The 13,323-nt window shown below is 39.3% G+C and overlaps 1 protein-coding gene across 6 annotated transcripts in view; it reads left to right on the forward strand.

Moving 5' to 3' along the window:
• Positions 1 to 13,323, forward strand: part of MTCL1 (microtubule crosslinking factor 1) — a 162,394-nt gene that overhangs the window by 87,623 nt on the left and 61,448 nt on the right. For 3 of the 6 annotated variants that reach the window (XM_074205390.1, XM_074205392.1, XM_074205394.1), the window contains exons 4-7: positions 2,653 to 2,712; positions 3,798 to 3,875; positions 9,788 to 11,191; positions 12,333 to 12,488. In XM_074205390.1, coding sequence (XP_074061491.1) covers positions 2,653 to 2,712; positions 3,798 to 3,875; positions 9,788 to 11,191; positions 12,333 to 12,488 — 1,698 coding nt within the window. The remainder of the gene's footprint in view (positions 1 to 2,652; positions 2,713 to 3,797; positions 3,876 to 9,787; positions 11,192 to 12,332; positions 12,489 to 13,323) is intronic. The other 3 variants (XM_074205393.1, XM_074205395.1, XM_074205391.1) reach the window with 2 other exon arrangements.

A 13,323-nucleotide genomic window follows, 5' to 3' on the forward strand; every position in this document is an offset into this window, starting at 1 on the left:
TGAATGAAAACAAAAGTTGACTGACTTATTAATCTTCTTGGACATCAATTCAGCTATCTACCTTGAGCCTTAGGTTTGAGATCAGGTAATACTCCCTTCTCATCTAATTTTAAGGCCAATGAATAGAATTGTGAAAATTCACATTTTTCATGAACTATGGAGTTACAATATTTCTTTGACTCATGTTTAAAAGAAGATTTACAGATTCAGAGCATCCCTTTAAATTCAGTGGTTTTACCTAGAGTAGATTTTTCCCCCTAGAATAGAGATGTTTTACCTCTCAATTTGAAGGCATGCTCTGAATCTGCAAATCCGCTTTTAAACATGAGTCAAAGAAATGTTGGGACTCCATATTTCAAGTGCCCTGGTGTGATGGGATTATATGAACTGAGAGCAATAGTGTACTGGTTTAACTAGCCATGAAAAAAATAGAATACACCCCATATACTTTTCTTTAATAAAAGGGGAGAGAAAGAGTAGGCAATCAGGGTTAAGTGACTTTCCCACAGTCACACAGCAGGTCAGATTTATTCAGGTCCACCTGACTCCAGGGTAGGTGTTCTATCCACAGTACCACTTAATACACTTTTAAGTTTGATCCATATTATTAAAACTTTTTCCATCACCAAAGTCTAGACAGTCAAAAAATAATAAATCTAAACTTAATTGTTGCATTTGCCAATCTGAAAAATTTAAGAACCCACTCCAATCAAATTGACTCCAACACACCCTGGCTGACTCTCACTCAGCTGCTGGAACTCTAGCTGATGATCATAGTTAAAAAGAAAATTGATAAAAATATACTTTTAAAAAATAACATAGAAACTAACTTGAATTTTTTGAGGACTATAAGGTTTCTTTTTTATTTATTTAGTTTTGGCTCCATGTTAGATAGGCAATGTTAGATTAGAACTAAATTTAGTTATTCAATGTCATGACTGGATTTTCCAGAAGCCTATTGTATAATGCCTTATGAAATGAAACCATATTGCCTTACTGTATTAGCAACTGGCTTCAGATTCAGTACAAAGAGTGTGGTATTGTGAATAGAAAACCAGACCTGGGTTTGAGTCACACTTTTGACATACTGACACTTCATATGCCCTCCCACTACCCTGGAAAGTCTCTAAGGTGATAAATTACAGAGAAGATTTCAATTTTCATTGGCACACTGAAGGAGTTCCCTACACTAATGAAACCCTAGGTCCAAACCCCTCAAACATTTTTCACTTATTCAAATTATATACATGGCTTCCTTCTTTTGTGTTTCCAAATTATTCAACTCAGAGGGCCAGAGATTTTTGTCTCAATGACCTATTAATTTATTTTTCCATTTCATTAAAAAAAGTTGCTTTAAGAGTTTGTAGGATCATAGAATCACAGAAAAGTACAACTAGGAGTGACTTTAGAGAATTGATCTTCTCATTTTACAGTTGGGGAAATTGGTCCCAGAGAAATAAAACTATTTTGCTGGATTCAATAGTTGTTACAGACAGACTAGGGACCAAAACTTGGCTAACTCATTTCTTAGCTCAATGACCTTTCTTCTAAAGTTGGGAGAAGATGAAAAAATACCAAGAGAATTCCAATTCCCTGTTCCCCTTGATTCTAATATATATGATTTAAGCTCTAAATCATTGGTTTTGAGTACTATCATCAATTAAGTAGATTCCTTGGAAATATAGCATCTTACTTGTCTTCTATATTTATCCTCTCTATTTAGAGAACAATAAACTACTTCCTCCTAGAATTTGAATATCTTGGGGTATAGACTTTATAAGGAAAAGCAAATACAGTAGATAAAGTGACAAGTCTGGAGTTAGGAAGACTTATCTTTCTGAGTTCAAATATGTCCTTATTAGCTGTGTGTGCCTGGGCAAGTCACTTAACCCCGTTTGCCCCAATATTATCTCTAGTATTATTTTGGTAAGGCAATGGTGTTAAGTGACTTGCCCAAGGTCACCCAACTAAGTATTAAGTGTCTGAGCACATTTGAACTCAAATCCTCCTGATTCCAGGGTCAGTGCTCTATCCACTGCATCACCTAGCTGCCCCCTAAATATGATTATTTTATTACCATTAACAATAGTACTACTTTGATTATCCATATCTTGTTTCTTTTCATTAATGTGGATGAATGAGGGCTGGCAGTATCTAATTTTCTCTTGGACTTTTGGAAATTCTCTCAATATAAGAGTATTTTGAAGCTTTTATATTATCAGGTCTCATAGAACAGATTCCAATGCCTTCATGAAGCATATTAGTGTGTTTTTTTTTATTTTCAGAGAGAAAAATAACATTATTACTAACAGCACAGGTGCTTGGAACTACAGAAGACCTCTCCATATCTCCTAACCACTTGTTCTTCTCTCTAGAAATTACTTTGCATTAGCTTATATTTTACTTATCTGTGTACACATTGTGTTCCTCCTCCAGTAGATGTAAAGCTCTTGAAGGCAGGATCATTTTCACTTTTAACCTTGAAACCAGAGAACCTAAAATGGTTCCTGGTACATATAATAAATGATTGGCAAGTCACATACTCTCAGTACAACAGTTTAGTAGCAATAATATTATTCCTTCCTTAAGTCTAGGATCCTGGACTTGATGTGTTATTTGTTTGTAAGACAATGTCACTTCTATTACTTTCAGAGTTCCCTGAAGAGAAGAGGCAGCAGGGAAACGAACAAAGAAAAGAAAACATTCAACCAGGTAAGTAGATGCTACATTTTTACTCATTTGAATGAAGATATCCTTTCATTTCAAATCTGCTTTAAAAGTGTCAACTATCAAGAATTTAAACAAAACCTCTCATTGGCCTATTTGAAGTTTTTAAACTCACTCATTATAAGTTCAAATTTTTCTTCCTAAATCATAGAGACCATCTCTTTTGTTTCTTTGAATGGCTATAACTAGTCAGTGATCTTATTCACAAGTTATTTTGCAATTCAGTATCATTGAATTGTAGATTAAGGCTAGGACTGAAAATTGGTATTCTAGTATTGGTTAACCTTCTCTTGGTTAACAAGTATTTTGGCACCAAAAGCAGTTCGCACAATCTATCAAATTGGGCACTGTCTTGGGCACTGTGCATTATTACCTTGTTGGTTCACAGTTTGGTAAATTAAGGAAACAGTATCATCCTGATCTCAGTCTGCCCTATGTGGCTATGGCCTTGGTTAAACAAATCTTTCTGGTTGTTTGCTGAGTTCTTATCTTTCTTTCTCCTCTGAGGGGGTTTCCGCTCCTGTTGGGTGGAAAAGTGTTACTGAAATATCAACCCACAGAGCCTCAAGAACCAGTAGTATTTAGAAAGATGTCATAATTGTGAGGTTGATTGCCCTTGATACCCCCTGCATCTCTTTTCTCTGATTTCCGCATTCTCCAAACAACTTATCCCAAGAGTGTTATTTCAGTGTCCCCAAAGCCTGGCAGAACAACAGGAATGTGTCAGATTTGAAAATTTTTACACGCCCTCTGCGCCCGGAAAACCTGGTTGTGCAGCTAGGGATAATTGTTAAATTAGAATTTAGCAGTAGTCCTGCTGCTGAGACTTAAATATTCATGGGCTAGGAACACATTTTCTACTTAGTGTTTCTTTGTGAGAAATGAGTTTGGTCCTTAAAGGGTAATTACAGCCTATTATGAACTAGAGTTAAGCTTTGCAGTCACCTCCTAATGGAGGAAGGAAAGAAAAGATGTGTCACTGCTCTGGAGGGCTTCAAAACAATGGAAGGGGAATGTTTTTAGCCATGCTCCGCCTGACAGTATTATTGAGAAAAGGAGTTTCTATTTAGCAGACTGGAGGAATGGAACGTCTTGGGAACTGCAGGGCAGGAGCCAAAGCGCAAAGGAAACTTGTTCCCCGGCGCAAGGTAGGAGTGTAAGCAGTCAGAGCTGCTTGGGGTGCTGGTAGGTGATGCCATGACACCAGACTTGCAAGCCAAATAATATATACATGGATTTATATATTGTTGTTGCTTGGCAAGACCTTTTTCAGTTGGCGGTGGTGTGGTGGTGGTGGCGGTGGTGGTGGTTGGTAGTGGTGGTAACGGTGGTGGTCTTGTGTATGTATCACTTTCCATACCATGCCTGCATTTTTCTGCCTATAAAAGTAATAGTTCCATGTGAAAACTTTGATTGGACCTTCTGCCTTCATACTGCATTCCTGAAGCATATCTGATGAGCTTTTGAAACCGGAGCCAAGCATTCTTAAGCTTAGGGCACCTGGGAATGACTAGAGACCCAGGCCCTTCCCCCCAGAGTCTGGCAGAGTTTGGGAATGTTCTCCATTACAAGATAAGATGGGTATCCAGACCACCTGCTGCCTCTTACTGAGGTTTTGATTCATGCCTGCTCTCCTTTATTGAATGAATATCAGTCCAACAGACTTCTCCATTCTGAGCAAGTCAACTATGGACGCCCTTATGTCTCTCTTTTGCTCACACATTAACTGTAATGAAAGTCATGGGCCTTCCCTTTCTGCCGTCACACCTGGCAGATATACTGAACCTGGTAATAAAAGAAAAAAGTTGGCTCTGAGGAGTGCCATTCAGCTAACAAAATGCTTAAGGTCTTTTTGTGAACTCTTGCATGGGATTTGTAAAAGATTTACTGATGTGCCTTTCAACTGAGTTAGCATGTCTAATGTTTTTAGAAAACCCTTGTTTAAAGAACAGAAAACAGAAGACATTTAATCAGTCATCATGTAAGATGAAAGTAGAGGTCCCTTGGTATGCTTTGCAAAAACCCCTTCTCTCTCCCTATTCTCTTTAGTTAAGTACAAGGATGTGAATTTAATCCAGTTCAGATTTAGAGTGATTAAACTGGTGAACAGTCACTGTGAGCCTACAAGTGAAAGAAGGAAGGGTCCCAAGAATCCTAAAGCAGGGTTCATACCCTGGGGTTGGTAAAATTGTTTTGTTGTGTTTTTTGTTTTCATTATTTTTATACATGAATTTCAATATAATTGGTAATTCTAGATATTTTCCTTAATACATTGTAAAATATTATTCTGATAAGGGATTACATAGATTTCACCAAACTGCCAATGGAGGCCAAGATATAGAAAATGTTAAGAATCCCTGGTCTGAGGGCTCTAATTTGCTTGAGGGAGCTCTGATTGAGCTGCAACTCTACTTGAGATTCAGAACTCTGGGTCAAATGCTGAACTCATTTTGTCCCTGATTTTTAGGATGAGTCTGGCTTGATAGAACAAGACCCTTAACTTGAGCTCCTCTAAGGATATGTAATCAGTATCCATGGACTTTCAGTCCTGGGACTTTTTGGAGTTACCTTAGAATTGAGAATGTCCTCTGTGACTCTTCACTATCTTGGAGTATAGGATTGAACTGAAAGCATTGTCAAGACTCAAGGCCTTTTCTGATGCCTCAGTATGGTGTGAAGATGGCCCAGGTTTCTCAGTCTACAGAAGCAAAGTATAAGCTCAAGAAGAACCTTTCAAACACCCCCCCCCACACACACACACACACACAATGAAGATTTTATATTTTGTCTGGGGATGGACCTAACTTCAGAGAAAGACTTATTACCAGAGTTGTGGCTTTCAGGTGATTTCTTTTGATTAGCTGCAAATCATTGACTAATGTATGGAGAATATTTCTATCTGCATCAATACCAAGAGTGATTACCCCCAAAGAGATCAAAACCTTGAAATATGAAAGTAGTCAGAAAACCTATTCTAGACTGTGTCCCCTGTGAGACTCCCTAATCTTGGCTCCTAGAGCCCATCTTTGGGATGGTCCTAGGTGTCCCAGTGCTACCCTGTGATACCACTGTGGACACATGCCATTAAATATATGTAGTTAGTGACTTCTGTCTTTACCCAGGTTCTCCACATATTATTCGGTTAAAGTAATGAGGATAGAATACTTAGAAGATAAGATATTTAAAGTACAAGAAAATGTGAATGGCCTTGTTTATGAAGTGAGGAAAATGGAGAATACAGTCATTTAAATGATTTGCCCAAATTCAGATAGTAACTGTGACATCAGTGGTAGAGCCATGATGCTTTCCTTGTCTGCCAGATAAAACTGACTTCTAAACTTATTTATAAAACTGCATTAAACTCTTCTTTCTTCATTTCCCTTCACTTCAACTCTGACTACATCTGCAAAATAGAGTCCTTATTTGGGAATATATATTATGGTCTGTGGTATTTGGTTTACTCACAGTTCTATTTTTAAGAAAATGAAAATAAACACATGTTTTTGTTTGTTCTACTTCAGAAAGCTCTGATACTATTTTTTTAAAAATACAATGCATTTTCTCTAGTGGATTATGACTTAACATCATGCTTTTATGATAGGTGTTGAATGGTTATGGTCATATAAGCCATTCCATATCCTGTATTTTAAAATTTCACTTCTTCCAGCAGCACTAATAACATAGCATTTTTTCTTTAAATAATTCAGTATCTTTGAACTGTTTACTCTTCTGTCACCGAAACTCCTTTTATTTTTTTTTCCTAGCAAAATTATCACTTGGAATGTGAAGACTGGATAAGTTTGTAAAGAACTTTACCACAGTTAAAATTTATTCATCTCTATCTTGAAGGTCTACATAGTACTTTACATCTATTAATTCATTTTATACTCACAGTAATCCTGTGAAGTTAATGCTATTAATTATTATTCATTATTTTGTAGATGAGGCAATGCAGTATAGTGGATGGAGAGCTGACCTTGAAAACTCAGTATGACTTGGGTTCAAGTCTTGACTTTGGCAAATGAAATGCTATCTATGTGATCCTGAACAAATCCCAGTGCCCTCTGGTAATTCTCTAAAGACTACAAGAGAGGTTACTGACTTGAATTGGTATGAGTTAGTTTTTTTTCTCCTGGGAGTTCTCTATGCCAATGAAATCACAAGACCAAACCCTGTCTTCTGCAGACAAGGAAACTAAGGCTGGAAGGACTCGCCCAGGGTCATCCAGCTAATAAGTATCTGAGACAAAATTTTAATTCAGGTATTGCTGTATCTAAGTGAAGGGGGTTGTCCTTAATATTTTAATTTTCCCTTTAGATATTGCATCCCTCTCCAAAAAAGTAGAAAGAAAGAAAAAATACTTTTCAAAGAGGTGAGGAGGTTACCAAAAGTATATGAAAAAAAGGTGATGATTGCAATGCAATAATGAGACATCATACAAAAGTATCATGGTATGCTTTCTGAATGTAGCATAATTTTATAAGATGGTCTAGAATTCCTTTCCTTGAGTCTTCCCAGTCATAATTAGTTAATTTATTGGGTTTGGGTTTTTGTTGGTAGAGAGAAAGCATATATGTGTTTTGATGCCCAATTTATGGCAAAACAATCTTAAGCCTGCTCGACCTTATTATAGAAGTGTATTAACTTGTTTGGGCACCAATTAACTAGTTATTTATGAGTGTTTTCATGTCATCCAAATTCCTTGAAGGAATTAAATCACCTCTCCAGAGGTTCTTCCTTCCCCTCTCCCCCACCTCCTGAGAATATAGATTATATGCTAGGAGAACATGGTTCAGAGAATATCATTTACTTTGATCTTTCTTGGTGAGTTGGACTTCACACCTAGTGCCTATGGTTGATGTAAATTTACCAGGTAAAATGGAGTTGACCTACAACATAGGCCTAGACAGTTTTTTAAGGTATTTCATTTTGAGCTACATAGGAAGAATTTGAGAAGGCTGACTATTTCAGGCAGACAAGAATAATTTATTAAGTACTTACTATGATGCCAGACATTATGCTAAGTATGCAAAAAAAGGTAAAAAACAATCCTTGTCCCCAAAAAGTCATAATCTAATGGAGGAGACAACAAGCAAACAACTATAGATGTAGATATGGATACGGATATGAATATGGATATGGATATGATATAGACATAGACATAGACATAGACATAGACATAGACATAGACATAGATATAGATATAGATATAGATTAGATATATGTACCAGCATTAAGGTGAATACAGAAAGGTGTCTTATAGATGGTGGAAATTTAGCTGGGACTTGAAGCAAACCGAAGAGCTCAGTAGATAGAACTAAGGAAGGAGAGACTTTCAAGCAAGGGGAACATCCAATGAAAATGCACAGAATTGGGACATGATGTTCTTTTGCAATGAAAAACAAGGAGACTATTTCCACCTTTATTTCATCATTGATGAGAACTGTAGCTCTGAAAATTTTATTTTATGAGAATAAAGCAGAGAGAGGGGATCTCAAAACAAAGTCACAAATAAATAAATAAACAAACAAATAAATAAATAAATAAACAAAGTCCAGGAGACTTTTGATTTTATTGATGAAGCCAGCACTCTCAAGAGATCAACTTTCTAGGTTATCCAAAAGTATCTTCCCTAATTAAATAAAAATTGATGGCTGTCTTTTTGCACTGTGGCTAAGTATTTTACGCTTTACTAGCCCTCCAAAAATCTTATCAAAGTTCCAAGAGACATTCTCTAAAGAGATTCTCATCAAGTTATGGGATCCTTAGCTCCTTGTCTCTGACTTCTGAGTTGAATTCCCTTCGACTAAAGAGAAAGAAAACTAACCAAAGAATTTGCAGTTGAATATGCATGGTGAAGGTTTGTGAGTAACTCAGTTGTTTAGGTTTGCAGTGAATTCTTTCTACTAACAATCTAATTTACTCATTTCTTTATTTGGCACTTTGACTTCTAAAGCTTATCCATGGGTATCATCTAATTTTTTTTCCTCCTCACTACATTATGTAACATGGGATGGGGCAGGATATTTTTTTGTCTATCCTAAGCATTCAACCTATCAACAATTGTCATTTAGGTCAGTGAATCAGGCCCAGTCCTCAAGCAACTTACATTCTAGCTGGAGAGACCATGTGGGCTCACATAAATATGTACAGAATCAATAAAAAAGGATGTAAGGAAGTTTGGAGGGGGAGGGCACTAGGGTGATCAGGAAAGGCTTTCCAGAAAAAGATGAATATTACAGATGGCAAGACTAGTGATTAAACTGATTAAATGATATAGGTGTACTAGTATGGGAGCCTGTAATATTCATCACCACAATTGTCTCCCAAGATATTTGCTTCTCAAATAGGCATAACTGATTATGATTTGCGGCTTGTTTCCAACAAATCAGTAGATATCCAGGACAAAATTATGGGCTGCTTGATCCCCAAGTCTTACAGCCTTGGGTTTCATTTTGCCTTCTATCTTTCTGGAAATGACTAGTTGCTCCTTGCCACTATTATCTATGCAATGATAATTCCCTGTTTGCCTTGTTTCAGCATTGTTGAAATGGCAGCAACCAGTGTTAACTGATGCCTGTCCTGTACTAGGTCACAATAATGGTGCAGGCTTCTTCCCATCACTGCTACAGATAATTCATTAATTTAGATTTATTAATTAATTAGGAGAAAGGAGAATAAGAGGAAGGCATTGGAATTCATGGTGCTACAGATCAATGTTGGGTTTCATTTGTCTTTATTCTCCTTTGTTCATAATCTATATAATGTTTTCCATGTTTTCAGTTTTCCCAAACTGACTCCTCTGTTCTGTTTTAAATGGGGGTTTTGGTGGCATGGTATTTTTTTTCTTGTGACAAAAAGACAAATATGGGTTTCCAGTGTGTTCACCAGTTGAAACTTTGGCAATCACCTGTACTTTGCTTGAGTGCCTGTGTGTGTGTGTGTGTGTGTGTGTGTGTGTGTGTGTGTTGGGGGGCAAGCTGCAAGGCAGATAAATTATCCCAAACACAGAATTCTGACATTTTAAAATAATTCTTTTTGGACTGTTCTTTCCTGGCAGGATGACAGTGCTGATTTGAAATGCCAGCTTCAGTTTGCCAAAGAAGAAGCTACCCTGATGCGCAAGAAAATGGCCAAACTCGGGAAGGAGAAGGATGATTTGGAGCAGGAACTCCAAAAATACAAATCTCTTTATGGTGATGTGGATAGCCCTCTGCCTACTGGGGAAGCTGGAGGTCCACCTAGTACCCGGGAGGCAGAACTGAAGCTGAGACTCAAGTTAGTTGAGGAGGAAGCCAACATCCTGGGCCGGAAGATTGTGGAGCTGGAGGTGGAGAACCGTGGCATCAAGGCGGAAATGGAGGACATGAGGTGCCAGTATGAGAAAGAGTGTCTTAGCCGGGACCACATCCCAAGCATTCCTACCTCCCCTTACGGCGACTCTGTGGAATCATCCATGGAGCTGCGCCGTCATCTTCAGTTTGTTGAGGAGGAAGCCGATCTGCTCAGGAGATCCATCTCTGAGATTGAAGATCACAATAGGCAGCTGACCCATGAGCTGAACAAGTTCAAGTTTGAACCCAGTCCGGAGTCAGTATGGCCAGATGACAATGTCTGCAAAGGTGGCGGCGGCAGCAGCAGCAGCAGCAGCAGCAGCAGTAGCAGCAGCAGCAGCAGCAGCAGCAGCAGCAGCAGCAGCGGGGGGATGCTGCAAGAAGAGCTGAAGTCGGCTCGGCTGCAGATCAACGAACTGAGTGGGAAAGTCATGAAACTTCAGTATGAGAACCGGGTGCTTCTCTCCAACGTTCAGCGCTACGACCTGGCCACTCACCTGGGCCTGGAGCCTTCCAGCTCTGGGGAAAGTGACACGGAGAGTGAGGATGATAAAAGGGAGAGTGATGGAGAGGAAGTGCGCCCAGGGCAGCCCAGGAGGGAAGGGCCCATCGGTGGTGAGAGTGATTCTGAGGACGTCTGCGAGAAGACCTCAGGCATCGGGAGTGGAAAACCATCTGAGGCCAGCGACTTGTGCTCGGCTGAGTTCATGAGGGCCAAACAGGAGACGGAGTCCTTGGTCAAAATAAAACAGGTCGCAGAGAGGTTGGAGAGGACAGTAGAGCGCCTCATCACCGACACTGACAGTCTGATGTATGATGCCAAACTGCACGTCACCGGCGATGCTTCCCCCGAATCGGGTTTCCAGGGCGAAGGGGAGACGAGCGAAGGGGACAAAAATGAACCTGAATTGCTGGATGCGATCAACTCAAAGATGAAGGTCTTTAGGAAGGAGCTCCAGGCTTTTCTAGAGAAGGTAGACCAGGTGAAGGAAGGCCTCAAAGAACACTTGGAAGACCTCTCTCCCCTGCCTCACCTGACTGAGTCTTCTAGCTTTCTCTCCACCATGACCTCCATGTCTCGGGACTCCCCTATTGGTAACTTGGGAAAGGATCTAATCACAGACTTCCAGGTAAGGGGGCTCCTTGGTTTGCCTCCCCACTCTGTTATGCTGTTTCTCCTTCTCGCTGGCATTGCTGTTCTCGAGTTTGTTCTACTCACGGCTGCTTTGTTATGATTTCAAACTTGCTTTTTGTATTAAAGCCTAAAAGATCAACCAAATCCTTCATATTGGTTGGGTTTTTTTTTATTTGCTTTGGTTTCTTTTCGGTTTTTTTCCTTCTTTCTTTTTTGTTTTATTTTTTTTAACTGCTCAGCCACTTTGGGTTCAGAGGCTCATAATACAAAGCTAAACCCCCCCTGGAAGCTTATTTAGGGATCAACGTGGTTTTTCCTCTTTTCCTCTTTTTGGTCTCCCACCACCTGCAACCCCGATGAAGAAGCAATGAGGAACGAAAACAAAACACAAACTCAGTTTGGTTTTTGGTTTTTTGGTTTTTTTTGCAGTCAGGATAATTAGCAGACTTATTAACAAGCGTTTGAATCATTCTTGGCTTCGTTACCAGAAGGGGCGAAGCACAGCTCTCAAAGGCAATGTCTATCCCAGACCTGTCCACTCCCACTGGAGGAAAATAAAAATATAAAATAGGGGGAGAGAAACAAAATTTCTGAGAGGATCATGTTTTTTGAACAATTCTGTTGACGGCTTGCTCCCCCCGCTCCCTTTCCCTCCCCCTGACCTGGGCACAGTGAGGGAGGAATGTCAGCCAGCAAAGGACTACTTTCCAAGGCATCACCCTTGGGAGCATGGCCAAAACCATCACCCTGGATTATGGCTTTTGCTTCACAGCGCAAGTAAGGAAGGAAGAGCCTTGTTACCCGTATCCTTCATGACAACTATGCTTGCTGTTGATTCTTTGATTCATGCATCCCCCATTGCATGCGCCTCATAACCAGTGTTTTGCATTCTTTTTTTTCTTCTCTTTCTCTGTTTGCTTTTCAGATGTTTCAGCCCATCATTTTGCTCATCTTCATTTTGGTTCTGTTCTCTTCACTCTCTTATGCCACTGTGTTTAAGTTGGTTTTTCTATTCACGCTTTTCTTTGTCTTGTAGTTTTTCCAGTTGTCTACCTTTACCCATTTTTGTTTTCTTTATTCCCTCCCCTACCCTCCTGTTCTTTGTTTATGTTATAAAATGCACATGCACCCAACAGTCCAAACTGAGGGATCAGTTGGAGTGGCAGCCCAATCAAGACCGTGGAGAGGAGCGAGAGATTCACCGCCTGCGACCTACTACGGAACCACACCGCAGAGCTGATGGAGACATTAAAATCTACAGGCCAGGAGACAAAGGCTGTTTCAGTCTAGAGGTCAGAGTCATAGCAAGTCTTCCTAACAACATCTCCCCTCCAAATCTTTTCTTCCATCTCATTTCATCTTGCTATGGCAAAGCAAGGGCTAGTAACTTTTGTAGCTTTGGGAAATAAACTAAAAATATAAATGATCAAGGAATGAATTCCAGGGAAATTCATATGAGTCTCTGGAGGACTAGAGGTGAATACATTTTCTTTAAACAGAATTGACCGTATCATGTCCTTCCTTATCTGTACCAGCCATGGTATCTTCAGGTAAAGTTAATACCTGTGTATGTAATTTCCCAATTGAAATTGATTCAAAAGCATTTGGTGGTTACCTGTAGGATAACTGAGGAAGTTAGGATGAAAATCAGACTACATTTTCTTAGAAGGAAATTGCTTCTAAGTACCTTTTAAATTGTAATTTTGGACAATACAATGATGCCTGACAAGCAGCATGGCTTCTGAAAATTGAAATGATCAGGGCAGGGCTATGGAAAAGGACATGAATATCCACTGGCCCTTTCAACCCTGCAGCTGTCCCAATAGACTCCATGTGAATGAATCTTTCCACACTATGTGCTTCTGTATCTGTCAAGGAACATTTGCCAACAGCCATGTAAACTAAAACTCCAAGACACAAGTAATTCTATCTGGAGATCAAAAAAAATTTTCCCCGAGAGGTCCTATGAACTTTGGAATTGATATTGTCAGAGGCAAGAATACTGATTGGTGGCATCACTGCAACCAAAAGATCCTAAATGGAAAAGGGATAGTTACATCTCCCAGATTTTGCTGTACTTTAATTATCATTTCCCAACAAGTTGTTAGGATTCAATCTAAAGAGAGT

Source organism: Macrotis lagotis, chromosome X, assembly GCF_037893015.1.
Source record: "Macrotis lagotis isolate mMagLag1 chromosome X, bilby.v1.9.chrom.fasta, whole genome shotgun sequence".
Lineage (NCBI taxonomy): Eukaryota > Metazoa > Chordata > Mammalia > Peramelemorphia > Peramelidae > Macrotis > Macrotis lagotis.